Source organism: Cercospora kikuchii (genome assembly GCF_019650295.1).
Source record: "Cercospora kikuchii DNA, contig_00004, whole genome shotgun sequence".
NCBI classification, from domain to species: Eukaryota; Fungi; Ascomycota; class Dothideomycetes; order Mycosphaerellales; family Mycosphaerellaceae; genus Cercospora; species Cercospora kikuchii.
Genome location: NW_025408585.1, coordinates 192,859 through 219,272, shown reverse-complemented (window position 1 = coordinate 219,272; position 26,414 = coordinate 192,859). Strand labels below are relative to the sequence as shown.

Here is a 26,414-nt window from a genome sequence, read left to right as displayed (position 1 = left end):
AGGGTGTAACCCGCCATGCCTGGGCTCGATGCCACCGCTTCACATGCGACACACGTAGTAATGCCCCATCAAAGTTCACGGTGCTTAACATTTGTACCATCATTGCGAATTCGAGTACCGCGCAAAAGCGCTGCACCCGCCGTTTCAGCCATCGGGAAAACGGAAAGCTGCAAAGCAGCAGAACAATTTGTCTGATGTATCAAAATCAAGTTCATGCGCTCAACCGTCGCCGCTCTCAGAGTGAGCAACGCAACTTCCCATGACGAATAATTGGCCTCATTGCATTGCGTTGCAACGGGCGGTGCTCGTTCACACGGTATTTCGCATGGAGACCAGAAAGGTCCCTGTCGATACTCACCAATCTCCGGTATAGTGTCCAGAAGCGACAGAGCCACCATCTGCCAACTGGTCGTCGTGTAGAGGATGGATCAGGTGGCGTCTTCGAAAAGCATGTGCTCATCAATCGTGAGAGCGATCGTACGGGGTTTCCTTCTCTGCGCTCGATAGCTTCTGCTCAGTTTCGTGGCCGCCACTCCTCGATTTTCGTTTGGACATGTATCTTTGAGGTGCTCACGAATCGATGGAGAGCCACGCACTGAGAAGAAGTCGCTCGTTATGGCCCTGCCCAATGATTAAGACGCGCAAGTATGGAAAGGCTGATTAGTGTTTATCTCCTTTGCCCATCTCGAGCAAAGACCTGCTAAGTAAATTGAAGCCTCCCTTGGCATCATCATTGCCTCATCTACTCAGATTCTCGGTAAAGTACATGTCGGAATAGTCGTGATCGCATGATCCAGATCTTCTGTAAATGCGTTGACACAAAGATCGTGGTCAAATACGACTTCTCGCCGCACAACTGACCACATGGAAACATTCGGTCTTTTCGGGCCTCCGTTCACCACAACGTCGCTACAACACGAACAATCGCCTGGTGCACTTTTGCCATCTGCAGGGTGATGCGGCACGTATGGTTGCGGCGTTATTGGCATTAACTGTATGTTCTTGTGTCCGTCTGTCGGCACCTCAAGAAACTGGCAATCCTTGTGCGTGAACGGACGTCCACTTGCATCGGACGGCGCGTATATAACGAGGTCCGAAGATGTGTCGCCGACATAGTGGATATGTACTGCGTCCAGATATCGTTTTGAATGAAGCCATTTGCTTAGCCGATCAATGCCGAAATACTCCGCTTCCCCCAGAAGCGCATGATACTGTGCGAAATCGTGCCCTCTAGTAGTATCGTAGAAGATTGGCAGCACCGCGGTTCGCAGATATTGAAGGACGTGCGTGAAGAGGTCGCTATCGCAGTCGATAAAGAAAGAGCTGTCGTCCATGGCGCTGCCCGATTTCACTGCGAACAGCGCCGCGAAGAACGTGCTGTATCCCAGCCAGCAACTTGGATCGGTAATGAATGAGCTCCTCGGTGTCCTCAATCGAACGCATGCAAGGTGCCGTGATTTCCCACTGGCAGCATGCTCGCCGCCCGACCTCGCGTGCTCGAAGGAAGTAGCATCAATGTCTAAGGCCTTCAAATTGTCCATCGGCTAGGTAATGGTATCTTGCAGGCACGTACGTTATTGCTCAACGGTGGATTTGATTACCGAGGTCCGTGGGTCGGGAACTTGCTGCACTTTGGCCCTCGAAAATGTGCTGGCTATTGATATCAAGTCAGAGATGTCGCCCTAACTGGAAATGGCTAATGCATTTGGACCTGTCCCTTCCGGCGGGGTCGAGCTTCAGTAGTGATCGCCACTCGCGTCAAATTTTCATCAGCAATACGCGCGCTGCAGTGGCCCACAGAACGAAAATACACGTTCCACAAGCTGTGTCCATTCATGCCGGGGTCTTGCGCACCAATCACATGCACTCGATCCACAGCAATGCTGCTGGAAACATTGGCAAGCGGCAGCGATAGCATTGATAGGGTCATTATCGCACGGGAATGGGAGCGTAACGCAGATAACAGGTCGACACTCTCTATTCGGCTTTCGCCAACCATTTATTCGTGGTCGAGGGCGGGTTTGGGGTCATGAAACAAGCTTACGAGCCAGATGTACGTCCATGTGATTTCATTCGTCGGGAATGGGTTCCGACCAAGCGCGCCTCGTTCGGTTTGGCTTCATCGTTCAATCTAGCTATCCACGGATCGAGTCCGTGTGAGCTGTCCTTGAATGTCATCCATGCTACATTCATACTTGCGTAAGCTGTCTCGACTCAACATCTCCCCAAGTCTGGTCTGTTACGAGTTTGAGAGAACCAAGAAGAGCACTATCAGCGGCGATTAACTAACTCATCAGATGAGCAGCGTGAGACAACCAATGCTAGGCAGGCGTTTTGTTGTCTGTTGGCATATGAATCAAATTCTACATACATCGAAGCAAACGCCACCGCTTGTGCAATCTGGCACCGTGGCCCTCGCTTCTCGGCTACCGTGAACTGTTTGTCGCCGCCATGAGGAACCGCTCGCGCAATATTACGCGACGGTATCAGCATCCATTAGCACATTGCAGCTGAGAGGCACGTCGTGCTCAATGATATTTCTAGAACTTCGTCTGAAGGCAAGATGGAAGCAGTGGTGTGGTCGTTGGAAACGCTCAGAACATCGAAATGAGTAAGCGAAACATCAACGACCCTTTCAGATCGCTACCAGTGACCAACCTCCTTTAGCCAAGAGCTGGTCAATCTTCTACCCGCATCTATCAAGTTCTTCCACGGACTTCACGCTCACACCATGTGTTGCATTGAGCTCTATGATGCCTGGAAAGATCTTGCCGTGTGCGGCCTCCACCCTGAGTACCACTTTTGATCCCCACGTAAGGCCATATACCGCGCCACGAGCAACTGCTTTGCGCTTCGCTGTGTCTATCCACACATCTTCCCACTCAGTTTAGCGTACTGCCCGGCGACTGTTTGCGAATACTCTTCAAATGTCGACCTCCACATCGCGCCACAATAACAACGACGACCCTGATGAGGAGGCTTCGCGTCTGGATGGAATTGCCACGCCAGAATATCACAAATCTGCCGTTTTACATCGCAAGCTGCATCAAAACCCTCGTCACGTCGTTGCTTCCCAGGGTCATTTCCTTCAGCTTAGCAATGGACAGGAGATCTTTGACGCTACTGGTGGTGCTGCCGTGGCATGCCTCGGTCATGGCGACATCCGGTATGTCGTTCATAGCGCACAATCACACGCTGCTAACTTGATTAGGATCCAACACGCACTTGTTGAGCAGATGCAAGAAGTCTCATACTGCCACTCCCACTTCTACGCAACAAGGGCAGCTGAGGATCTTGCCAGGCTTCTGGCAGATAGCACGCAGGGCGAAATGGCTTATGCATTTTTTGTTAGTAGTGGAAGCGAAGCTATGGAAGCGGCGCTCAAAATGGCGCGCCAATACTATCTGGAGAAACCGAACCCGGAGCCCGAAAGAATTCACTTCATCTCACGACACCGCAGCTACCACGGCAGTACATTAGGAGCATTGGCGGCAAGTGGCCACGCCGCACGCCGGGCCCCTTTCGAGCCTATGCTAGCCACTAGTTGTTCCCAGGTATCTCCCTGTTACGCATATCGAAATATGGATCTCGGCACGGATGACACAATCAGCTACCTTAAGCGCCTGGAAGCTGAACTTGATGCTGAGTTCCAAAGAGTTGGTCCGAGAGCTGTTGCCGCATTCATTATCGAGCCCATTGTGGGTGCTGCGTTGGGTTGTGTTCCACCCGTAGCAGGTTACTGTGCGGCAGTTCGCCAGATATGCGATAAATACGGAGCACTGCTCATTTTTGATGAAGTCATGTGTGGTGTAGGACGTACTGGCCCGGAGCCTACAGCTCGGTTCCCACAGCCCCTACATGCATGGCAAGATCCACTAATAGGTGTCGTCCCGGATATCCAAACGATCGGAAAAGGTCTTGGAGGGGGTTACATGCCTGTCGCCGCAATGCTCGCCAGTCGGCGCGTAGGTCGGGCACTCGAGCGAGGCACAGGAGCGTTTGTGCATGGACAAACATATCAAAGTCATCCACTGGCCTGCAAAGCTGCACTAGCAGTCCAGAAGATCATTCTGCAAGAAAGCCTTGTTGCCAATGTTCGGAAGCAAGGGCTTCTGCTTGGTAGATTACTAAAAGAAAAACTCGGTTCTCACCATGCCGTCGGAGAGATACGAGGGAAAGGGCTTTTTTGGGGCATCGAGTTTGTCAAGTGCCGGATAACGAAGGTGCCGTTCGATCCAGACCTTGGTGTGGCTATGGGACTTCATGAACTCGGTAAGATCTCCCTGCTTCATCGACCTTTTGAGCACCCTGGGATGAGAAACTGCAGTTTTTCTGCCAAAGTATTCCTTTGGCACTCCGCACCTGCTGTCTCGCATCGACAAGGAGAATGTTGGCTCGTGTTTACTCTTCTCCCGATCGAATTGATGACTATCGCTTCGAAACCGAATCTCGCACACATTCCACGCTAGGATTTGCGACCTGATCTAATGCACTCTATTATAGGTTTGCAAAGTCCGTTCAACATCAGCCTGTATCCAGGTACGGGAAGTGCCGATGGCCACCGAGGCGATCACATCCTGCTCGCTCCCGCATATACTGTGACGAGCGATGAGATTCGGCACATTGTTGAGACTGTCACCGCTGTTGTAACAAAATTCTTCGAAAACCTTTTTGACTCAGGTCATTTCGGTGGAGAGCGCATCTGGGACGAGAATCGAATCATGCTTCGCATTGATAGTTTTGTGGCTACAGGTACCTCGAAGTAGAAAACTCGGCATGACGAAGTGATGTACGCATAAGTACCCACTGTGATTGTCATCAAGAAACATAGGTTATATCTTCATACCAATTGATTCATGAACACCTCAGCGCTGTTTGTACCAACGGAGATAAAGCAACGTGCATCCGCCCACAACGGTATCCTGATGTGGAAGACGCTACAGCGACTCAACCCCAGAGTTTATACTATCCTTTGTGGTGTGGTGGTGAACCTCGCAAAGCTGGCCAGTGTTGATACATGGTCACGTCTGCGTCTCACCACGGCGCCCGGCGGAATGCTACTTGCCATCTCGCTTAGACAGTTGCGTCGTTACTGCCTTCTTGAAAAAAGAAGAAGGATGAACGCCACGTCCGAGTTCCGCAAGAGGTTTGTTTGCGCATCAGTGGCCAAAGCTGAAAGCGCTCTGCTCGTACCACAGTTCTGACATGGGGAGGTACTAAGAGTTGGAGGTGCGAGCCCTGCCTCTCCAGTCCTGTAGACGCTCCGGTGACGAAATAGTCAAATAGGGAAGTTACTGAAGTGGAGAACCTGGGATTGCCGGTAACCAATCGCGGACTCCGTGCCGTTCGAAGAGCGCCACGCATTGCATGTATCCTTGTAGAGCTGAATGTACGAGCCTACTATGCCGCCCTCAATTGCCGCCGTCAAACATGCCTCTTTCATCTTCATGCCCCAAGATCGCCGTACAATGTCGGCGACCACATCCGACATAGCGTTAGGTCACTCACGAGCCGTAAGGTATCATGTTCTCTTGCCCTTCAGCTGCCGACTACCTTGCCATAAGAGCCGCTCGCGCATAGCGGAGGTAGGCAGTGCGCTTCCATGCAGTGCTCCAACCGATTGTCGACATTGATCTCTGTTATAATTCCTTGTAAGAGAAGCGCCTGCCATCTTTCCGAATAGAGTGGATTCTGCGCCAATTTTAGTCATCTCTGCACGTGCGTGGCCAATTCGGACTCACCAGATAAAGCAGAAGTGTGAATGCGTCGCTCACAGAGCAGTCCTGGGCTTCAAAAAAAAAAGAGTCTCCGGATCCCTTCTATGCCATATCGACTTATGGGAGGCAGAAATCTCGAAGTTTCACTAAGGTCACGGCTTCGACGTAGGCCCCCCAGTCGTTTCGGAGACCCTCGCTGTATGTCAGCAGCATTGTGCTGTACCATCGACCACTTTTCCTCATTGATTCTTCTCGGAGAGTAACTATACTGTTTAATCGAGCAATACGGCGATGTACTTGAGGCGATGTGTCGGCAGCGTCTCGGGAAGCGTTTTAGGAATGTCACTAATAGTACGCAGTTGTGCTTTTGCACACGTTACCATCCTTCGAGGACGAACCCAGTTCTCAACCCACATTAATGACCAAGCGAAGGTGTGCCGGCTTACTCAGGCGGAGATTATTAGAGCAGTGAGGGTGATGAGCTGCGAAGACCTGATGAGGAAACGAAACGGGTTGCGGTGCGAAAGAAGCTCAGAGGAAGGCTAGGAAGACGCAAAGGAGGGGCCAGAAAAGCTAGCAGTACTATGATCAGAACAGAGTGCATAAGGACATACAAATAGGAGAGTGGAAAACATACATCACAAATGGATGCGCAGGGCCCTAACAATCCAAAAGCGTAGAGCTAATCCTGTCACGGACGTTTGTCTCTCCCGCCCACGAAAAAGTTTCAGATATGAGTCAGATTATGGGAATAACAGAGAGAGATGGCACGATGATTACGCTATATTCATGAGATGCAAGTTGTGGTAGCGCAGCATATATAGACATGGGATGACTGATTCTCATGTCTGAAATTGTCGATTTTGTCTATACCATGCGTTGCCATCTCCACAAGTGTGAAGTTCGCTACCAAGTCGACTCTGCCACGCCAGGCACAGATCCGCCTCACCCGGTGCCAGAGGATGTTTTGTGCGGTCGGGACGGCACCCGTCTTCGGCAGCGATGTCCTCGAAGATTGGCTCGTGCGCAAAGGCACACCACGCCGATGATCCCCGACTTATCGCCTCCCCGCACTTCTCGTGAATAATTCGCCAATGTCCACACTTCTTCCATGTTAGCCATATATGAAAACACATGTTTCGGCTGATTCTGAATGGCAGAGGATGCAGAGCCTGTCGGTAGAGTTAGGAAGACTAGGGACACATTTGTTCTTGAGTCACCTGACAACTTACTAGCGCCGACCCTCAAATATCACGACATTGCAATTTGGCGGGCTGAGCGCGGGTGCGGGCCATGAATGAGTAGGAAGTACTGTCTGTAAAGCAAAATGCTCCGAAAGCAGTCCAGTGATCTGTTGCTAAGGCACGTCGTGCTACTTGTGCGGCCACGTTGCTATTGCAGCGAGGTCTTTATACGTGAAGCAAGTCGATTCGAAAACGAGATGGAGTGCGGGGAGCATCAAGAAATGCGCGTAGCGGAACCCATCGCATGGTCCAACTCTTCAACTTGTGAGAACCTACCCACGAGCTTCGTTTGTGACGATCCTCTGCACCTGCTGCAGGGTAGCTGCATATGTTGCACGAAGTAATGTATGGCGGTACCGACCACGATCGTGGATCTGCTTCGAATTCAAGGTCACTGTCTCAATTCCGTTCCGGGTGGAAAACTGTTCAGCGTAGATCGACTGTAGCATATAAGCATAGTGAGCCATACAAATTGTGACCTACGCACCGAATCAGACCATATCCATGGGTTAACATACGCGGTGCGAACTTATTCCAGCCATGTGATTGCGCGTCAATTGTGCATGTGGCCACGCCAACCCACATGGCTACAGTAGCATATAAGACTGCGCAGAGGTGCACAGCAGCTTTCACGGAGCATTGCTGTGGATCCACAGTTTTCCAGGGTAGCTTCCAAGATATGTCAGCCTGAAGAGAAATCGCGTATACAATCCGGTGGAGCCGACGCCATGACGGTGCGGCCGATATGAAGCCCGATCTTGCTGTACGATAAGCGAGAGAAGATGTTTCATTCGAACGTACGCCGCTGCCGAACAATCACAAGCAGGACCCTGCGCCTCGATCGGTTGCACGATGCAACGACCAATCATGTCGCGCACTCATACGAGTGGCAAGCTCAAGTTAAGGAGTCAAGCGCCCCAGTCATCCATCCCAACTTTCTACAGAACCTACACACAGAGCGAGAACAGCCGTAGCCCGCATTAGATCATAAGCGTGATGCATCAGAGCCGTCCTGAATATATATCAGTACTGTTGTATATCTAGAACAGCTTGATCATGTTCTGCGTGGCATTGTATCTGAAATGAAAAATGACTCCAATTGCACTGATGCATGCATAGGCAGGATGACTCAACCTGCAGATAATACATCCCTGTACACGGAATGTATGCGATGGTCTGTATGACTGACACAGCTTGCCACTTATACACATAGGGCACAGTCAGCGGGTCTGAGGAGGAACTTTCAATCAGTGTATATATCATGCTCCGTAGCTCTTACTTCAGCACTCCCAGGCTTTGCGACGTTTCTCGCTTGGCAGCTTTCGCCTCTCAGCACGTTGCGCGCGGCGTACTGAGCACGCCGGTCATATCAGAAATGCTCCGCGCTTTTGCGACGGAAGTCGTCGTTCCTGAACCGTTATCTTGATGATGTCCGTGGTCATGGCGGGATTTATTAAACATCTCAATAGTGAAACATCAGGTATGATTCGATCCGTACCATAATCCTAAGCCCTATGCTATACTAATCGCTTCGCGTCCATTCAAATTAACTGCATCAAAGCTTGATGAGCTTCGAAGCCTGCGTGCTCATGCAATCTGCACGCATAACCCAGTCTTAGGTCTCAGCATAGCCATGGGATCGTAGATCCGTTGTATTACATGCCAGCTTCGGCCATGACGGGTCTGGTTTTTGCCCCCAAAGAGGACTGTTCACCGGGGTTGTGTTGCTTTTCCCAGTACATTCATGCTGTGGGGAAGAGCTCGATCCAGATAGCAGCACTGGGGACAACGTTCGTGAGATGCGGCGATATTCGTCTTCAATTGAGGAGCCGAGACGTAAACGTGCTAGGGACTCCGTCGCCTCGTGGTCACTGCTCTGTCGAAGATACGAGAGGACTTCCATCGCGTGCTCCAGCTTGATCTGCCCGTCTACCAGATCATACTGTAGTTGCTGGCGTTTCGTGATACCCTCTCTAACATCGAACCCGCACGCCAACCCTCGTTCGTCACAGCGGTTGCAAATGGGACGCTCACCTGAGCACTAGAATGACGTTGCCGAATCAGCCAAAGGACAATTCTTACTCGGAAAGATGAGGTTGCGAACCTTGACCTTTGCGCGTCTGCATATAATGCAGGCATTGGCAACTTGAGCTCGGCGAGCCTTGCCTTTTCGGGGTTCGGCATCCATGCTGAACCACCAGCCGCTGCGTTTGACAGCATTTGTTCGCAGATTAAATGCCGGCCTCGAGAGTCGGATCAGACCCCCTGCTTGTTCATGAGTGACATCATTGTAAGTTTAGTGTCAACTGGACGTCCTCATAGGCTAACAACCAATTTGGGCATGGCATGACATGAATCCGTGCAGAGAGCCTTGTTTAGGTTTCCTGGACAATGAGGCTAAGTAGAGCGGTGCTGCCAAGCATGGCCTGGAATCACGTAATCTCCAATCCAGAGGTGCGCTAGGCTTCAGGTTCCAAACTGCGATCCATTCCTGCCACATGCACGAAAGCAGTTTCGCGCGGCTCGCATAGCACATAACGATCTGTTTCCCAGGAAGCCTGGCCTGCAATTTGATTTGATGTGGTGTTTCTCACGCCGATATGGCGGCGGTGAACTTGAGTCTTGATCTTGGACGTCGTTACAATGATGGCTGACCACCTCAATGGTATCCTCTCTGGTGTCGAACGTGCTTTCGCTCTGATTCGGGCCCATACAGTTTCAGCCGCCACCACGACAGCTATTCCCGGAAGCGAGGGCTCAGCTTTCAGGCGATGCCATTTCAAATAAGGTTGGTCCCAACTGAGCGAACACCTTCACTTTCAATCTGCTCGTCAACCGCCGCATGCTCGGCTTTTGGAGGCAATAGCCCATATTCCGCCCTCCACGTACTTTTTGTCCCACGCCAGTCCTCGACATGATTTATCCCTCTCATCAGCTTGCGCGCATTCGGTACAGCCGATATAAGCACGAACCAGAGCAGAGAATCATACGAACCTGAGCCACAAAGGCATTTGCGAATGTTCGTTGCAGGGACCATATGCCAGTGCGACTGAATTGGTTGTAGGCGGTGATGCGTAGCGAAGCCTTATTGGCTCCAAGATCTTCCTTGTACCGTGTCACATGTCCTGGGACGCATCACCAACGGCCTGCCATGGTTGATTTGGTGCAGGCAATTAGCAGCAACTATGCCGGTTTCAGTACGCGGGTAATTGAGGGAGCTGGTTGTGACTTTATTAGGGAGAGACACGCATCACGGTGAGCCCGACAGCGCGCTCGTCTTTCCGGCGGAGAAGCTGTACACGGAAGATTGTGGCCGATCATATCTACGTGTCCATCACATAGAGCTCTCGCTCCTCCTACCCTGTATCCAGTCATTCAGTCAGGCGGAGCCTCAGTGGCGACAACTTCAGTAGCCGCTTCCACGCTGAAAGTCAGCTATAGCCCCGTCCGCAGTCCCTTGCAGACTTTCCGCAGGCTCCCACGTCGGCTTCCACTTCACTTTGTAGAACGTTTTACCGTGCTTGCGTTTGCGGCTGATGATCTCCTCGATGGCCCATGTGGGCTCATCCTTAACTCTGTGAGGCGGACTCAAGGGCGGTCGATCTTGTACGCCGGAAGCAGCACCCAGGCTCGCGCCGTGGCGGGTTTGCTTTCTAACACGTCTACGCGGCGACGGAGAGATAGAGTCCGCAGAGCGGTGTGGGTCGGCAACGCTGGTGGGATGAACCGCGCGTGGTAAGGCTTTCGAGCGGCCGTGGCCACGCTGAGGTTTCTGTTTGGATCGAGGATGCTGGCTCTCTTCGCATGAAGACTAGTCTCGTTAGCAGCGCTTGGGAGGAAGAATGGAAGATCTATTCTTACGCAATCATCCCGGGTGACGCCGCTGCGGCTTGCCCGTTCGAGGCCAGTCTGCGGCTGGTCGTCGGGTGAGCTACCGAGCCCGAGGCTTTCATCCTCTCCAGGCGGTGTGGATGGGCCGACGCTTTCTTGTAATTCCGCCGGGCACGCATGCTCCTCTACATCGGCCGGACATCCTGGCCGAAGATCGGACTGAAAGTCCTTAGGTGCGACTGCTCTCTGGTGGAGTGAAGTAACATGCGAAGCGCAGCTCAATCGGCTCTGTTGCTGAGGACAGCCGGTCTCTGGAATGCCTCGAGGAATACAGCCGATCGATCGGCGACGCCTTCGCGGTTTCCACGGTCTTATCTCGTCATCACTGCTATCAACTTCCGTATGGTTCCCAGGAGCACTGTGAGAGCGTGTCGGACTGTGCCCGCGACCACTTGGCTCGTCCCCAAGTCGAACAGGCGAGTCGGACCAAAGATCTTTTTGCCCTTGCCGCGCGGAGCTGTCGAATTGAACAATGTGGCGGAATGCGTCATCCACTTCCGGCGCATCTTGTGTGCTATCGGGCCTGACTCCAACTTAGCAGGTTATTACTAGCGTCGAGGAATGTTACTGAGCTCACCCAGGTTGGTCTTTACGCTCCACGATCTGCATCGCGTCGTCATCTACGCTATCAAATATCTGCCGCTCATCTCGATTCCGCTCCGACGGAGCAATTACGTCCAAAGAGGGGCAAAGTGGCGACTCAGCCGCTGCATGCGTTGCACTGAATCCAGTACAAGTGCCTCGGTGTAGGCTCGTGTCCATGGCGCGCAGATCCGGTACTGCAATGAATTCTTGGTCGCGGTCCTCGGCTGGCGTGTCTCCTCGGGCTTCACCTGGAGCAACAACTTGCGCTTCTGTCGAACCCAGTGCGCTGACACAAACTGCAGCGTTTGTGGACGTGCTCTCGATGCTCGTCTGACCTGCTTGGAATGGCAGATCGACATCAAGACTGCTCCATTCGCTGAAGTCGCACGGAGAGCCTAGAAATCCAGCGGACAAGTCTACCCCGTCGATGTCGGCTGTCGCACAGTCTTTGGCCTCGTGGCATCCGTCGGCGGACGCTGAGGCGACGTTCGTGGGGGCCTCGAATCTGCCGGGCACGACAATAGGCGTGTCGCATGCTGTCACCAGAAAAGTCAGCTGCTGGTCGTCGCCCACCGACCGTACAACGCGCTGGAGATCTACCTTTAGCGCCGACACTGCTGCGATGTCCCTCTACATCTTTATGAGAGCTCAACGGTACGAGCGGGCCCTCCTTCTCCCGTGTATGTGGGGTCCTCCTCGCGGGAGCTCTCTTACTATCCTTCGCAGCGGGCGGTCCGGCATAGGCGATGAAGTTGTTGTGTTGAGCGGCAGTGCTCGAGTGGAAGGACATCAGCATAGCATCCATTGGGGTGATTTCAATGCGACACGAGGAGAAAAGCTGAGGAGTGAGCGGGTGTTCCACAGGGGATCAGGCCGGCGAGTATTTATGTTCCACCGGATGCCCGGTTCCGGCAGACTGCGTGAGCTCCATCGATCACACCATAGCAAGGCCCACCATCAGAACAAAAGTTCGCCGTGACTTCTCTTCCAATCACCAACGGTAATCCGCCCGCGCGACACTTAAAAAGACAATCATGCCGCCCATCAGAGCCTAAAAATGGGGCCGAAGACAACGCGAGCCCAGTTGTGCACGCCCCGAAGTCCCCTTTTCGAGGCGAGCGTCATGCGCCTCTCCTGTTTTTGGGCACCTTCATCTCCGTTCCGTGTCGCCTCGACAAGGAGGCCGGGCTCTGAAAGGACATGTCCTACCGCCATTTCCTCCTACACCATCCGCAGCATGCCGACGCGGGCGGAGATTAATTCGGTGCCCACAGCGACAACCCACACCCCGCACGCCACGATCAGGACCCATTCACGTTCTTTCCCCCACGAATGTCGTTGGCTCGGTCCCAGGGATGCATGCTGCGCCTCGTTTCGCCATGTCCCAACCGCTTCCCTTGGGCTCAACCATCTGCGACGTGACGGATCCTGCGCAGCACAGGGACGGAGCCCCCGAGGTCGTGGCATGCGGCCAGCGTCGCACGCCTCCGCTGCCGAGATCCATGGAGAATGTCGTTGGCTGCGTTCCAGAAATGCACGCTGCGCCCCGTTTCACCACTTCCCAACACCTTCCCTTAGGCTCAACCATCTGCAACGTGACGCGTCATTTGCGCTACAAGGTCGGAGTCCCCGAAGTCGTGACATGCGGCCAGCGTCGCGCGCCCTCGCAGCCGAGCTCCATGCGTGTGCCAGCTCAGGCCGGGGAGAGTCGTGGCCAGGAGCGTTCTCCTCCGTCTTGTAAATCCCCCCGCAGAGAAGCTGATGTGTCGCGCGGTGGGCAGCGCGGCGCCGGGCGAGCACGAAGAACGGTCGATTTGCCACGATTCTGCAGCAGCGATTTAGGGTGGTGAATCGAGCGGCCGGTATGGTCCACAAGCGGGTGCTGGAGGATCCGGAGAGAGCGATAGCTGCGTGACGGGGCCGCAGCAGGACCGGCGGTCGGCGCAGGGGTGCGACGGGCGCGAGGGCAGAGATGTGGAAAGAGGATTGCGAGCAAAATGGACGCATGTGGTGGGAGACGCGACATGTTATACTCGAGGGACGCGGGCCAGCGGGCCGCGGATTGCCGCATCGGGCCACCGTGCAGCCCGATCGGGGTGGTCGACTTTCCGGATACGGGACTGCCGTCACGTTCTTTATTATATATAGTCTCCGCGGTCTGGCAAGCGCAAGCGCCTGACACAGCAACCTCCAAGTGCCTGAGGCAGACACCCAGTCTACTAACGTCTTGGCGCTACCACTCGCTGCTTCCTTCCTTCGTCACTTTTACCTCAGCGTAACCATTTTCTCCCCTTTTCACAGATGCTGATATATGGTACTAGCTACAGATCGTCTTAGGCTCGGGAACTGCAGCATCAGTGAGATTGACGATATTATTGACAAATTCCGGAAGTAGGAAGTTCGGTCGTTTTTGAATTATGCAGCGCAGAGCTGCAACAATGCGCATACTCTTTCTTTCCACAAGTACAAACAGCGACATGAACCTGCGTGTGCCCTACAGCCTAAACCTTGCCTTCATGGTTCGCACGCTTGTGCAGGTCTTCGAGTGGTGCCTCGACGAGGTAATCCATCTTGTCGCTGAAGCTTGGTAACAGTAAGCACAGGACGCAGCCGACAACACCAAACGGAGCGGCAATTATGAAGACCACACGAACGCCATCAGCGAACGCCTGCTGATACGCAGCTCCTGCTGCTGCGATGACAGCTGGTGTAACTCCGGGAACCTGCGCTACTGCTTCACGTGCCCCGCTTGCAAAAGCGCCGATGAAGGCACCGATCGATTGCGGTGGCAGACCGGCTGGCACCACAGCCTTGGCAATATATGACGGGATATAAGTGCCCAAGCGCTGGTTCAAGGCAGTACTATACGCAGCCACAAACATTGATGCAGCGAGAGTCCGAGAAGCGACCACTAATGCAGTGGCTGTGGCGATCAAATGGTGCTGTACGGAAAGCTGGGTTCCGGTGAGGACCAGTACCAGAGGTCCAGCAAGACCGATACCACACAGGGTCAGACTCCCAATGGCAACTCCGGGCTGTCCTGGCTGCACAGTTGCGAGCCCAACAATTCCTCCGGTGTAAAGCGCAAAGCCAACGAACATGCAATACTTGATGTCTTTGAAGTGAGAGCTTGCCCAGCCGTAGATGGCGGTGAACGCACTGCTGGCAGCGAATAGTGGTAGCAGACGGACTGCTCCGCCTAGAGGATCTTGCGTGAAGAGGGCGTTGGTCCTGATCGGCCGCTTGTCAGTATGCGCAACGCTATCATTGGATCTGGCTCACTTACATGACAGGATAGAACGTGACCAAGGCGAAGAAAGTAACGCCTTCGATGAAGAACAGGAAGCAGAATATAGCAAATGCCCAGCCATGTCTTCCACCGCCTCGGAACAGTTCGTGTGGGAGGATTCCTGTTTTTGTGCCGAACGCCTCGTACAGACCAAAAATGATGAATGCTGCTACGCCAGACACGAGTGGACCAAGGACCTTTGCACTGGACCACGCGAAGACAGATACCAGGTTGAATCCAGCCACGAAGAGAGCTATTGCTAGAGTGAGGAGCGCACTTCCAATCCAGTCGATCCGGCCGAGCTTATTCATTAAAGTGGACTGATCAGATGTCCGCTTGGGCGGCAGGTAGCCAAACAGGATTCCTGCTACAGAAAAGCCCCAGAGTGCCATTTGCACCCACTATTCACAACTTAGCGACGAACCAAAGCGGTGCCTATGGGCGCCAACTCACATAAAATTTTCTCCAACCGTCTGTGGAATTCTGCTGGGTGAGAGCTCCGACTGGAACTTGGTCAGCTGGGATAAGATATGGACGATACAATGATACACTCACTGACGAGCGGGCCAGTAATGGCACCGAGTCCGGCTGCGACGTTGATGAGAGCTTGACACAGCGGTCTCCATCGGCGCGGTACAATCTCCGAGGGCACGGCATAGCTCAATGGAGCCGCGGCCAACCCAAATCCGATCATGAGAGAAGCCCCGATCAGACGAAAGATGGATCCAGAGCCTGGCGCGATAGCTGCTCCCACAAACGAGATTGTAGTCAAAACCACCATGACTGCCTTTCGGGCCTGGAACACGTCGGAGATAGATGCTAGCATCGGACTGAGCGCGGCCTGGACGAGGGTCACAACATTTGGAATCCAATATCTCCAGATCTCATCTTCACCGAAACTGGCTCCTATGTTCACAAGCTATTGGCACTTCAGCTGTTGCACCAATGCACGCTACAGGACAATGTTCAATGTTACCTACCACTGTGGGCGGGCCGACTAAAGCGAGCAGCGAGACGTACTGCAGAACGCACATTCAGGGTGGTCAATGGACGGGTCATTTTTCGTGGCCATGCCGTCCGGACGGTGTCCGGCCGGATGGACAGCTAATGGGGTATCTGCCGGCCGGCATTATTAATGCTAGCGTCCGTCCGGACATGTAAGTGAATCACCGGTGTCCATGGCATGTGAATTGACCTTGTTGATGAGAATGTCGTTCCTAGGGGTGTTGTTAGGGTCTGGGTCAATTGATGAATAAGAGCGTGTTTGATTGGTCAGATGCCAGCCTGCAGAGACGCCGGCCCGTGCGCCGACCTCCCACGCGCGACTTCTCAGAACGCGACTGGGGACGCGTTTCCTTCACATGCCAAAGTCCCTCGATCGCCCACCTGATCATTGGCATTTACGCACACACCACGATGGCAGGCGGTACCTCCAGCATAAGCGCCACCCACAGCATCGACCTGACACAAATCCACGCCGAATCGCAGCTCGGAACCGTCCTCCGGACGCGTTATACGCGGACCGGCTTCCTCGTCGATGGAAAAGCTCTTCGCGACTTTTACCCGACACCGCCAGGCAAGGCAGAGCACAGAGCGTGGGTCTGGCAGCATGGTGAGGCTGTTACGCATCTTCAGAGCTTCACCAACTACTGGCTGTGTCGTCTGTGCTTCGACAGCAGCCATAAGGATCACAGGAAGGTGAAGGTCATTCGGACTGGTGGAGGAACGAACTCGATACGCAGACACCTAGGCAAGCATGGCTACGAGCTCGATGGCACGTACAAGCAGTGTAAGAGGCGTCCGGTAGACGACGGCAACATCGCTAGTATGATCAAGCGTCAAAGGACGACCGAGAAGACTCCTGTTGATCGTACCGAGTGGAGGTCGCTATTCCTCGAGTATGCCGTAACAGATGAGCACTCACTTCGCGCTCTAGCATCTGAACGACTGAAGCGGCTAGCTACGTATCGTCAACCTGTTCTCGAGATGCTATTCCCTACTTCTCACAACACCCCGCGAGCTTGGATCGTCGACTTGTGTAAGAAGACACTGCCTCGAGTAAAGAGCGATATGGCTACGGCGATAAGCGGCATCGCTTTGTCGTTTGACGCGTGGCTAGCAGACATCGATGGCGGCACCGACTTCTTAGGTGTTCATGCTCACTACTTCGATAAGGACTATCAGCTGAAGACAGTACTTATTGGACTCGTACCAACCTATGGCAATCACACTGGTGAAGAGCAGGCAAACATCCTTCTCAAGCTGATCAGACAGTATGATATCGCGTCCAAACTGACCTACTTTATGGCCGACAACGCGTCTAACAACGACACGACGATCGAAGCTATTAGGCGCGAAATACCAAGTCTCCGACACCCTCACAAGTGCCGCCTTCGCTGCGCTGGCCACTTCATCAACTTAGTCGTTAAGGCTATGCTCTACGGCGTCGACATCGAGTGTATTGACCAGGCTTGCAACGACATGAATAAGGAAGACGAGGAGCTCGAAGACAGCGAGATCGTATACGAGTTTCAACGCGCTCTATCTCTACGTAATGCCGTCGATCGTCAGACAGCATGGCGAAAGAAGGGCTGTGTTGGCAAGCTCCATAATATCGTGATCCATGCTCACTATAGCGAGGCACGACGACACGTCTTTCGATCAAAACAACGCGAGGCAGACACACGACTTGTCGAGCTAGTGTTGAACGGCGGGATTAAGTGGCAATCTGACCACGACATGATCGAGCGTGGCCTCGAGCTCAAAGATCCAATAGAGCTGTATTGCTTACAGTTCATTGACGACCTTCGTGAAGACATACTCACCGCGGATGACTGGGCCGAGTTGAAGGAGATATTGAAGCTTCTCAAGCCGCTGAAGATGGCGTCGCTGAAGGTCCAAGCAGATGGCCAACACTTCGGTGGATTGTGGCAGTCGTTGACAGCTTTGGAGTCACTGCTAACTACACTTGAGAAGGCGAAGTCAGACCATGAACACGCGGCCAACTCACACCTTAAGGCGATAGTCAATCTTGGTTGGAAGAAGCTCGACAAGTACTATCGACTCAGCGATCGCACGCCTGCCTACCGTGCCGCCGTGGCGTTACATCCATCGCTCAAGATGAGCTGGTTCGAGCAGCACTGGGGTGGTATGAAAGACGACAATACGCAGCGCAAGAATAAGGCGAAAGCGAAGTGCAAGCAACGGCAGTCGCAGCAGCAGAATCAAGACGATATCGAGGCGTCCACGCTATGGACAGTGAAGGCACGACACGCGATTGAAGAGCTCTATAATGAGTATAAGATGCGGTGTCCAGCACCAACAACTAGGCCGGCGACACGTGAACGCGAGGTCGACGATTACACGGCATCGTTAATGCTCACGGACACTGTGTTGCAAGACGATCTGCAGCGTTATCTTGCCGAGCCTCTGACACCTTATATGGTTGGCAACAAGCCTATTAATGTCGTCCAATGGTGGCGTGACAATCGCCAGCGATATCCATTGTTGTCCAAGCTAGCATTCGACCTACTGGCCACGCCGGCGAGCTCGAGCGCGTGTGAGCGTGAGTTTAGCTTAGCTGGCCACGTTCTCGACAATGAGAGGTGGCAGACGAAGACAGACTACGCACAATCACACCAACTACTGCGAAATTGGTTCAAGAACGACTTTGTGTTGAAGAGACACACAAAGGAGGTGGTAAGAGCGCAAGACGATCACTTTAGCGGCGACGTGGACAGTGAGATGTCAAGCTCATATGAAGGCAACAGCCAGCAGACAGACGTGCGAATAGAGGGCTAACAACACCTTCCTCTGGCTTCATTTTTCAACATCCTTCCTAATTAGGCAAGGCGAACAGCGGACAGGGCTCCGGTGGACGGCATGGCCAATGAGAGGCTCTCGTCCGGACGGACGGACACGGCCGCTGAATCGGCCGGCAGGGCCGGCAGCAGTGCTGTGGCCGGCCGACCTGTCCATTGACCACCCTGCGCACATTGCAGCCAGTGCCAGCCAGGTCTTGAGATGTAGTTCCGGTTCCTCATCTTCAGTGTAGAGCTGAGGAGCTGATCCATCTTGACCATGCTCCCTGTGCTCGACATCGAAATCAGGCTTCTCCAGACTTTTGCGCGTGGCAGACATATTGAAACTAGTATTCGCAAGTGTGCAGGGAATAGCACAAGACTATCCGCATGCATGATCGTTATATGCTGCAGATCACCACAATTGCTGCTGCCGCATTGTTCGGACTACTCCACAATCTGTCCAACGCCTCCAGCGGAGACGCAAGCCTCTTGAGTGCACGCGCTGGTGTGTGAACCTGTGAGGGTGCAGCACATGAGCTAGAACCAGCTAACAGACGCCACCCCCATCCGTGCGTTGTCGGGGCAAGATCGGTTCGCCATGCCGATGCAGCTACCGAGACCGTATCTAGTTGCGGAAGGCTGCCGGTGAACACTACATCGTCCGACAGCTCGGCCGTACCTTCGGACAACAGATCCATTACGCTGAAACTTTCCCGCTAGATTACTCAGTGAGAGATTGTGAAGCATGAGATGGTATTGTAGGCGACGGTGAGGATGCGCTGGATCTTTTTGTGCAACCTAGATCATGGCATGACTCGTCATAAAGTTCCGTCTTCCGTGCTGAGGGAGTATAATGCATCGGTGATAAGAAAGAGATGGAATACTCAAGCCTAGAGTTCTGCTTGCACCTATCCACATCCTGCCATCACGCACTCAGGCATCCTCGCAAACGTCCAAGAAACTCAAGGCTGCCCATACAGCTTGCATGCAGGTCCTCCTACCCCGAGCATTGGGATGTAGCACCTATGGCCTTCTCCACACGTGCCAGTGTAAGGCTTATCACCGCAAGTTGTCTAAAGAACTTCCCTAGTACGCCACAGGGGAGATAGGCGTCTGGGAAATATGAGGCACTCACGAATTGCCTTTCGCTGTCACAGGTCTACTTCAGGTCGGTAAAGATTCCACTGACGGGACATCATTCAATGAGAACAAGTATAGAGAGATTGATGCGTGCCCGTAAATGGTATGGAGGCATGCTACTGTAGCATGTGTTTCACAGCATGATCCTACAACGAAGGACTGTACACTGCCAATCTCAATCCCAACACGCTTAAGCACGGCATAGTAGCTTGTCCTGACTTACAGCGAAGGTCTCGATGTAGATTCACCGGTGTTCAGCTCCGTTGAAAATGCAATCTCATGTCCGCCCCGACAATAGCTTACTCCTCACCCACGCATATCCGATCTCAGATTGACTCAGTTTACAGTCCCCTGACCTTACAGTCTTCTCAGACCCAGCCAGACAGCGTTGCCACCGATACTGCCCGCCAAATCAATACTCCAGCGAGCAGAAGTCAATATGGTCTGCAGACAATGCAAAGGAAAACCAAGCAATCCCTTCCCATAGACAAAGACATGCAATACCTGCATGAACCATCCAAGTTTCCGCATGTGCAATCTGCAACGGATCAGGCAAGATGCAGGTCTTCGCCAAACTGCTTAATGAGTATGGGGCTGAGATTGAGATTCCTACAATGCAAGACTTTTCACAACCACGCCACGGGCCCTGCGGTGGTTGTGTCCAGCAGGGGAGAAGCCCGGCCAAAACGGCGACTTGCCATCTGTGCGCATGCTCTTGAACAAGAAGATGGATGTATAATCGTCGATATCATGAGACAGACCTCGATGACGATGAAATTACGGTGGATTTGGATTCTGATGAGGACGGCGTGGATGGGACCGTGACCAAGCCACGCAATGAGACTTTTCTTCGAACGCTGGGGCAACGCGGTCAGTACAGGTGATGGCTGCAGCCGCAAAACATATTTATGGAGCACGACGCGCACAGTCAGCCTGGTGGTGTCCTGCTAGAAGTGCAACGAGGAGAGGAAGCTATGGGAGACTTCGTATGATGCCGGTGCAGCTGTAAAGTTGGAGGGCGAGCAGAGATTATTGACTGCTATGCAGTGTTTGTGCAAGACTTTTGTTGCTGGCCTTAATGTCCAGCTTTTCCCCTGACTTTCTGCTGCGCATGGATGCCTACCGCGGTGTCTCTATAGCTCTTCGCCATTGTCCTTCATGTGACCTCCATTGCAGTGCTAGCAGTTCCTCGAATTCTCTATCAAGGTATGTACCAGTCGATTCGATTCCTGTGGAAGGCTTTTCATAACTTATATCCACTTTGGGGGCTCCTCTCAGACGGTCTGACTCTCCGGTCTTGAGAAGCAGAGAAGGGAAAGTCGCTCGCTGCATACAACGTGCTACAAGGCGATCCGGTCTCTCGTGATCCGATCTTGCTTAGTGGACTGAATTTTTGCGTTGCCTACCGACATCGTCCAGTTCAGCTCGCGCGCTTATTAGCACACTCCGCTTGTCTGCAGTTGGCTCTCATCGATCAATTCTCTCTACTGCTCACTATGGTTGTATTGATGACCCACTGTATATTTGATGTCCGAACGTTCCGCGGGCTATCTGTCTGTCAGGGATTGGGACAAGAGAGACGACGAAGGTTTAGTGGGTAGCGAAATGCAACAATAGACAGGACGCTATATCTTACATACGAACATTATCTGAGAAGAACTGCAACGCAGTTGCCTAAAGGGTATCAAAACAGCCTCACCTCGTCAGGTCACGACGGTGCTTGCCCGGAAGACCTGCTCGCCGACAGGTGACACTCATAGCAAAAAAAAAAACAAAAAAGCGGAACGCCTAAAGAGAAGATTCTGGTCTCAGGACCGATCATGCTTCCTTCTCATATGTTTACGCCGGTTATCCTTTCTTTTGAAGCCCCTCGTTGCGTACTCGCATCCCTTCACTGGACATAGTAGCCGTCCCGTGTTGGCATGCACTGTTTGATGTCGATTCAGTGTTCGAGCCTCCGGAAAACTCTTGTTGCAGTGCGGCACGAGACAGTGATGAGTTCTGCCATGCTGATGTGCTTGATGCAATCTAGAGACCGTCAGCAGCAGTCTTAAAGTGATTTATGCCATCGATACCTCAAAGCCTCGACACCTTGATGTGTCGTGAGACAACCTGGTCTATCGCAAGACAAGAGGAGTGGCAACGGCGGAATCGTCACTTCTTGAGACTGCATGCTAATGCTTCCCTCTGAGTTCAAAATAGGCGGATCAGCCTCCGGTAGTAGCTGAAGGTCGTTGACGGGCCCTTCGTGCGGGACGAGACCAGGCAGTTCGGTGCCTGCCAAGTCCTTTGACGACAGATTATGGGAAATGGTGCTCCATGAGTTGCCTAAATCTATGGCATAAGCGTCAAAAACGTTGGTGTCGAGGTTTTGCAGAGAGCTACCACTAGAGAGCAGGAACAGCATCCAGTCATCATATTCGGTCCAGCTCGATGTCTGGTCCAATGTGGCTGTAGTGGAAGACCCATTTGACGCTTCGGGTTGTACTGTTGTAGAGTTACTTGGCCAAGAGGGCACCGGGGCCTGTATAAGATATTAGTACTACAATCGTGGTTGCATTGAAGCATAAAACAGAGCACTCGTGTACCTCGTTGCTATCCCAGGTTACAGGATGTTTATACTGGTTCGATGGCAGGATGTTCGCCTCTCCCAGGTTGTGCAAATCAGTGAGAGGATGAGCATACTGTGGCTGGAGTTTGTGTCAATTGCTGTAGATGGCAAGAATCGTAGGTACATGTGAGACCTACTCCAAGCGTGTCATGAATGACTCCAGCGTTTCTGTTGTGTGAAAGAATTTGCGATGCGGTCGCATCATGAGAAGGTAGCGATGATCCGTAGCTGAATTCCCAAAAATCATGCCCAAAACCCGCAGAACCAAACGCCGTCGGAACAGCAGAAAAGCAAAATGCGCAAAAATGGAAGCAATCAGGAAGGCCACAAGCACTCAACCCCGGGCGGAGAAGTGCATATGGCGCATCGTCAGATCGCGCATGTTGTGCCGAGATTTGTTGACCTCGGGGGCGAGAGAACGCCCCCGGGAAGGAGACGGTTGGTGTGGAGTACTTGACAAGTAGTGATTTGAGGATAATAATGAAGGTGCTGTGCGCTGGTCTTTAATGCTGTATCGACTCGAGTGCCAGCACCGCTGGCGGCGTACCCGCCGGAAGTGTTGGCGTGGAATCGAAAGATGATTGGCGACCGCCAGCACCACCGACGCCACTAGTGCCTGCAGCTGTACAGCTGCCTTGAAGCTTAGTCAGTAAGGCTGTTGAGGCCGCCAAGCTGCGGTTCGAGGACGATGCACGACAGCACCGAGGCCTCACAGTCTGTTGCGGACGTAGAAACATGTTCGATCCGCATTATATTCTTCTCTTGCATATGAACTCCTCACGGTTATATAAAGTATACATCCTCTCTGACTGTACAGTACGTACTCCTTGCATTTGGCATGGCGAATAGACATGAGGAAACATGATATCTTCTTGTCCTGTCGATATCTTCGAACATCTCTTTCAAGATCGCGATGCCACGAACCAGAATGAGAGACACTGTCTTATTGGGAGGTATGATCTATGGGTCGTTGCAAAGAAGAGCATCCCCAGCCTATCGATCATTTTGAATCAGTACAACCGTCTCCTTCTGCTAATGCCGGCAGAAATTGTGAAGACTGCCACTTACCAATGGCAAAGTGCAGCACTTGGCTGCGCTACCAGTCTTTGCGCAAGACTTCTCGAAGGCGGAGACAGAGGATGTGTCCTCGGCTATGTTGATGTATGATATCAGTATCGCAACTCCTTTGAGTGGTGTGAGGATTTCATACCAGATTCGCAAGTCAGATCCAAGACTCCATCGACATCGACTTGACAGCACAGAGGAGAGTCAAGAGCTGGGCACACATCGGAAGGAGCGCGCTCAGCGAGCTTGGCGGGGATTGTGCCTGCGGCGGCCAGAGAGGCGAGAGCGAGGATGATGAACTGCATGTTGGAGGTGGAATTGCTGTTGATTTGTTGGCTTGTTGCTTGTCGGCTCGGTTGTCGTGATTTAAGTGATGATGAGAATGATGTTCAAAATGGCGTGCTGGTGATGGATTTATATATCTCCCCGTCGTCTGCTCTGCCTTCGTCGTCCTGCTCACTTGCTTCCACCTCGTCACCATACTCGCGGTTCAATCTATTGCTTTTTCACCAACATGTCACATCTATCAGCTTATCTCTCGCCGCTGCGCTTGATATGTGATGGACACCGACGATCTTCTCTCCTTCTTGGGAGATTGAGGCACTATTTCCTCGCCGACAATGTACGTGGGATGCCAACAGACAGCGCTAGTCAAGGAGAAGGGCTCATTGTTTGATCTAGTGCGTCAGTACACCCTGATCCGAGTACCAGGTCGACGTAGATCTGAGATCCATCGAGAATATTTCGTCTCTTCTCGTCGTATGGCCAGTACAGTGGTCGTGTCCGGCTGTGAGGGTCGGACTCGTTCCCTGCAAATCCGAGGCGTGAAAGCTAATATTGAGTGGGTATAAAGTCTAGATAGACCGTTGCTGGAAGTGATCGTCCGGCCGCCGGAAGATCGGCGGGTGCGAGACGTTAGGGTTAGCAGAAAACAGATGGGCGTGCGTGTCGTCCAAATCATTGCAGCAGTATCTTGTGCTGATGAATGCAATCCCACCATGTTCTTTCCGAGGCATCTTTGGAGATGAATCGCTTGTGCGGCCGATGTTGAAATATTCGAGCTGCTACAACCTAGTCACCAAAGACTTTGCAGCTTATCTCCCAAACAAGCATATCAGCGCGAATCTTGTCATGCGCCATGCATTCACAAAGTGGGATCGCATTTCTTGTCTTTGTGCAAGCCTCGTATAGTCCGAGTACCAAGATGCTGGTGGGCAGAAGGACGTTTGTTGCCAAGTGCATCAGAAAGATAAGTATCCGTTGATCGACAGCGACCGTAGATGTCGCACTTGGCACAAGATGAAGTCGACCTCCACGAAGTGCGGCTATGATGCGGCGAAACTCTAGCCTGAAGTCTGATTCTTCCCTTTTCAGGATGTTTGGGGACACGATAGCAGACAACGAAGCATCGGGTCAATCGGATTTGCCGGGAATGTCCGCCGTCCCCATGCGTTGGTTATTGGGACTCTGCAGGATCGCCGCATCTCGCATCGCTGGCCGATAGGTTGATGGCAGTATCTTCTGAAGTGCCGGAGCCTCATCCGCGATATGACATGCTAGCCCTGTCGTTATCTTCGCATGCGAACAGGGCGATGCATTTGGGACGCTACTTGGTGCTTCGGTGAGATGTAATGCAGGAAATAGAAAGAAAGGAAAGGTGCTCATCAGACCGGGGGGTGTCATGGCTTCAGCGTACGTAATCAGTGCACGTGTCATCGATCTTTGGCTGCCCATCAAACACCATTCAATGTTTGACGTTACCACCATCAATGCGTGATTGATCGCTTTCGAAGCGCAACCATTCCATACTCGGCCCTCCACGGTGTCGTCTCCCGCCATCTGGCCCTCGTGCAGCGTGGCTGTAGGTAGCGACACAGACTCGATCATGATCCACCATGCTCGATGATGTCGAAGCTCTCGCCGCCGCCGCAGCGGCCGTCTGGACATCTCATCCAGTTGTATCCGGTCTCGTCTTGGGTGTAATTGTCATAATCCGCGATGAAGTTCCTCCGCACTCAACACACTTGTGTCGTACTTCGCCGGGCTCTCCGAGCTCGACTGCCGAGGGCTTTTGTACAGCTGCTTGTGCTACCTCAATGGCAAAGTCAACGTTCTCAGCCATCAGCGCCACGAACGGTGACCTCTCTTCCTTATCATCGGTGAAGATATCCCGTCTCTTGATAGAGTATTGCAAGATTGCCGCTTTTATTGCCGATGTTGGCTCAGGGGCGTCCCAGGTAGCGCGAATGGCGTCGAGTAGGTCTTCATTTGGAGCTTTCAATCTCTGGATCGCGACGCGGAACTTTCCCTCGGCAGTGAATTTCATATCCTCCATCCTGTATTTGTCGGCAACGATGCACACCTGAGTGTGTAACATCAAGGCAGCATTCCGCTGGGCTTCTGCCAGCTGATAGTCGAGCTTGTAGAGGTACTGAACGAGCGCATCAATCGCAGCGACCGGATCGACGGAGAGATCGAGTCGTCCATTCTGAGTTTCCTGCCACCAAGTTTCAGTCAGCATTATAGTGAACCTTTCGCGGACCCGAGACTGACCTTCCAATCTCCTTGCGTAGCTGCACGCAACGCTCCCTCATGTAGGCGCAGTACAAGCTTGTGTACTCGCCACTCGGTGTCGCCGCATGTGATCGTGAAGTCAGAGAGGTCTGTGTCATCCGCCGGAGCGTTTTCCAGTCTCTTGACGAGCTTTTTCAGCGATGGTACAGTAGCCATGGTGAGCGACTGGCGCGCTACAGGCCACTGTTGACGAGCTTGAAATGCTGGCGGAGGAGGTCGCGGTGAAGGCGCGCGGAAAGACATGACAGCTCTCGTCGCTTCACTTCCGACACCACGTCATTTCGTCGTCTTCCAGAATCACCGCACCTGCCTGAGGCGAGAACGTCGAACGACGGGACCTTTTGACTGGTTTACCTGGACCAACATCACCGGCCGTTGGCAATTAAGCCATTCGTTTGTCATTTCAGTGGTACGGTACTTCGTCGCTTGACTCGACTCACTAACTTTCTGCAGCTGAAAACAGATATCTCAGGATCTCAATCTTTGCCAGCCAAT

At 52.8% G+C, this 26,414-nt stretch overlaps 3 protein-coding genes across 3 annotated transcripts; 1 reads left to right on the top strand and 2 right to left on the bottom strand.

Moving 5' to 3' along the window:
• Positions 1 to 2,927: 2,927 nt before the first annotated feature.
• Positions 2,928 to 4,766, top strand: CKM354_000631200 (uncharacterized protein; the record flags this gene model as incomplete). The annotated part of the gene is made up of 3 exons (XM_044801622.1): positions 2,928 to 3,166; positions 3,212 to 4,272; positions 4,504 to 4,766. The coding sequence occupies 3 exons, from the start codon at positions 2,928 to 2,930 to the stop codon at positions 4,764 to 4,766; spliced, it is 1,563 nt and encodes a 520-aa protein (XP_044657557.1).
• Positions 4,767 to 13,938: 9,172 nt separating this feature from the next.
• On the bottom strand, positions 13,939 to 15,760 carry CKM354_000631100 (uncharacterized protein; the record flags this gene model as incomplete). The annotated part of the gene is made up of 5 exons (XM_044801621.1): positions 13,939 to 14,668; positions 14,724 to 15,127; positions 15,180 to 15,229; positions 15,282 to 15,645; positions 15,707 to 15,760. The coding sequence occupies 5 exons, from the start codon at positions 15,758 to 15,760 to the stop codon at positions 13,939 to 13,941; spliced, it is 1,602 nt and encodes a 533-aa protein (XP_044657556.1).
• A 9,468-nt stretch (positions 15,761 to 25,228) lies between these two features.
• Positions 25,229 to 26,162, bottom strand: CKM354_000631000 (uncharacterized protein; the record flags this gene model as incomplete). Its single annotated transcript, XM_044801620.1, has 3 exons — positions 25,229 to 25,312; positions 25,381 to 25,842; positions 25,899 to 26,162. The coding sequence occupies 3 exons, from the start codon at positions 26,160 to 26,162 to the stop codon at positions 25,229 to 25,231; spliced, it is 810 nt and encodes a 269-aa protein (XP_044657555.1).
• Positions 26,163 to 26,414: the final 252 nt, after the last annotated feature.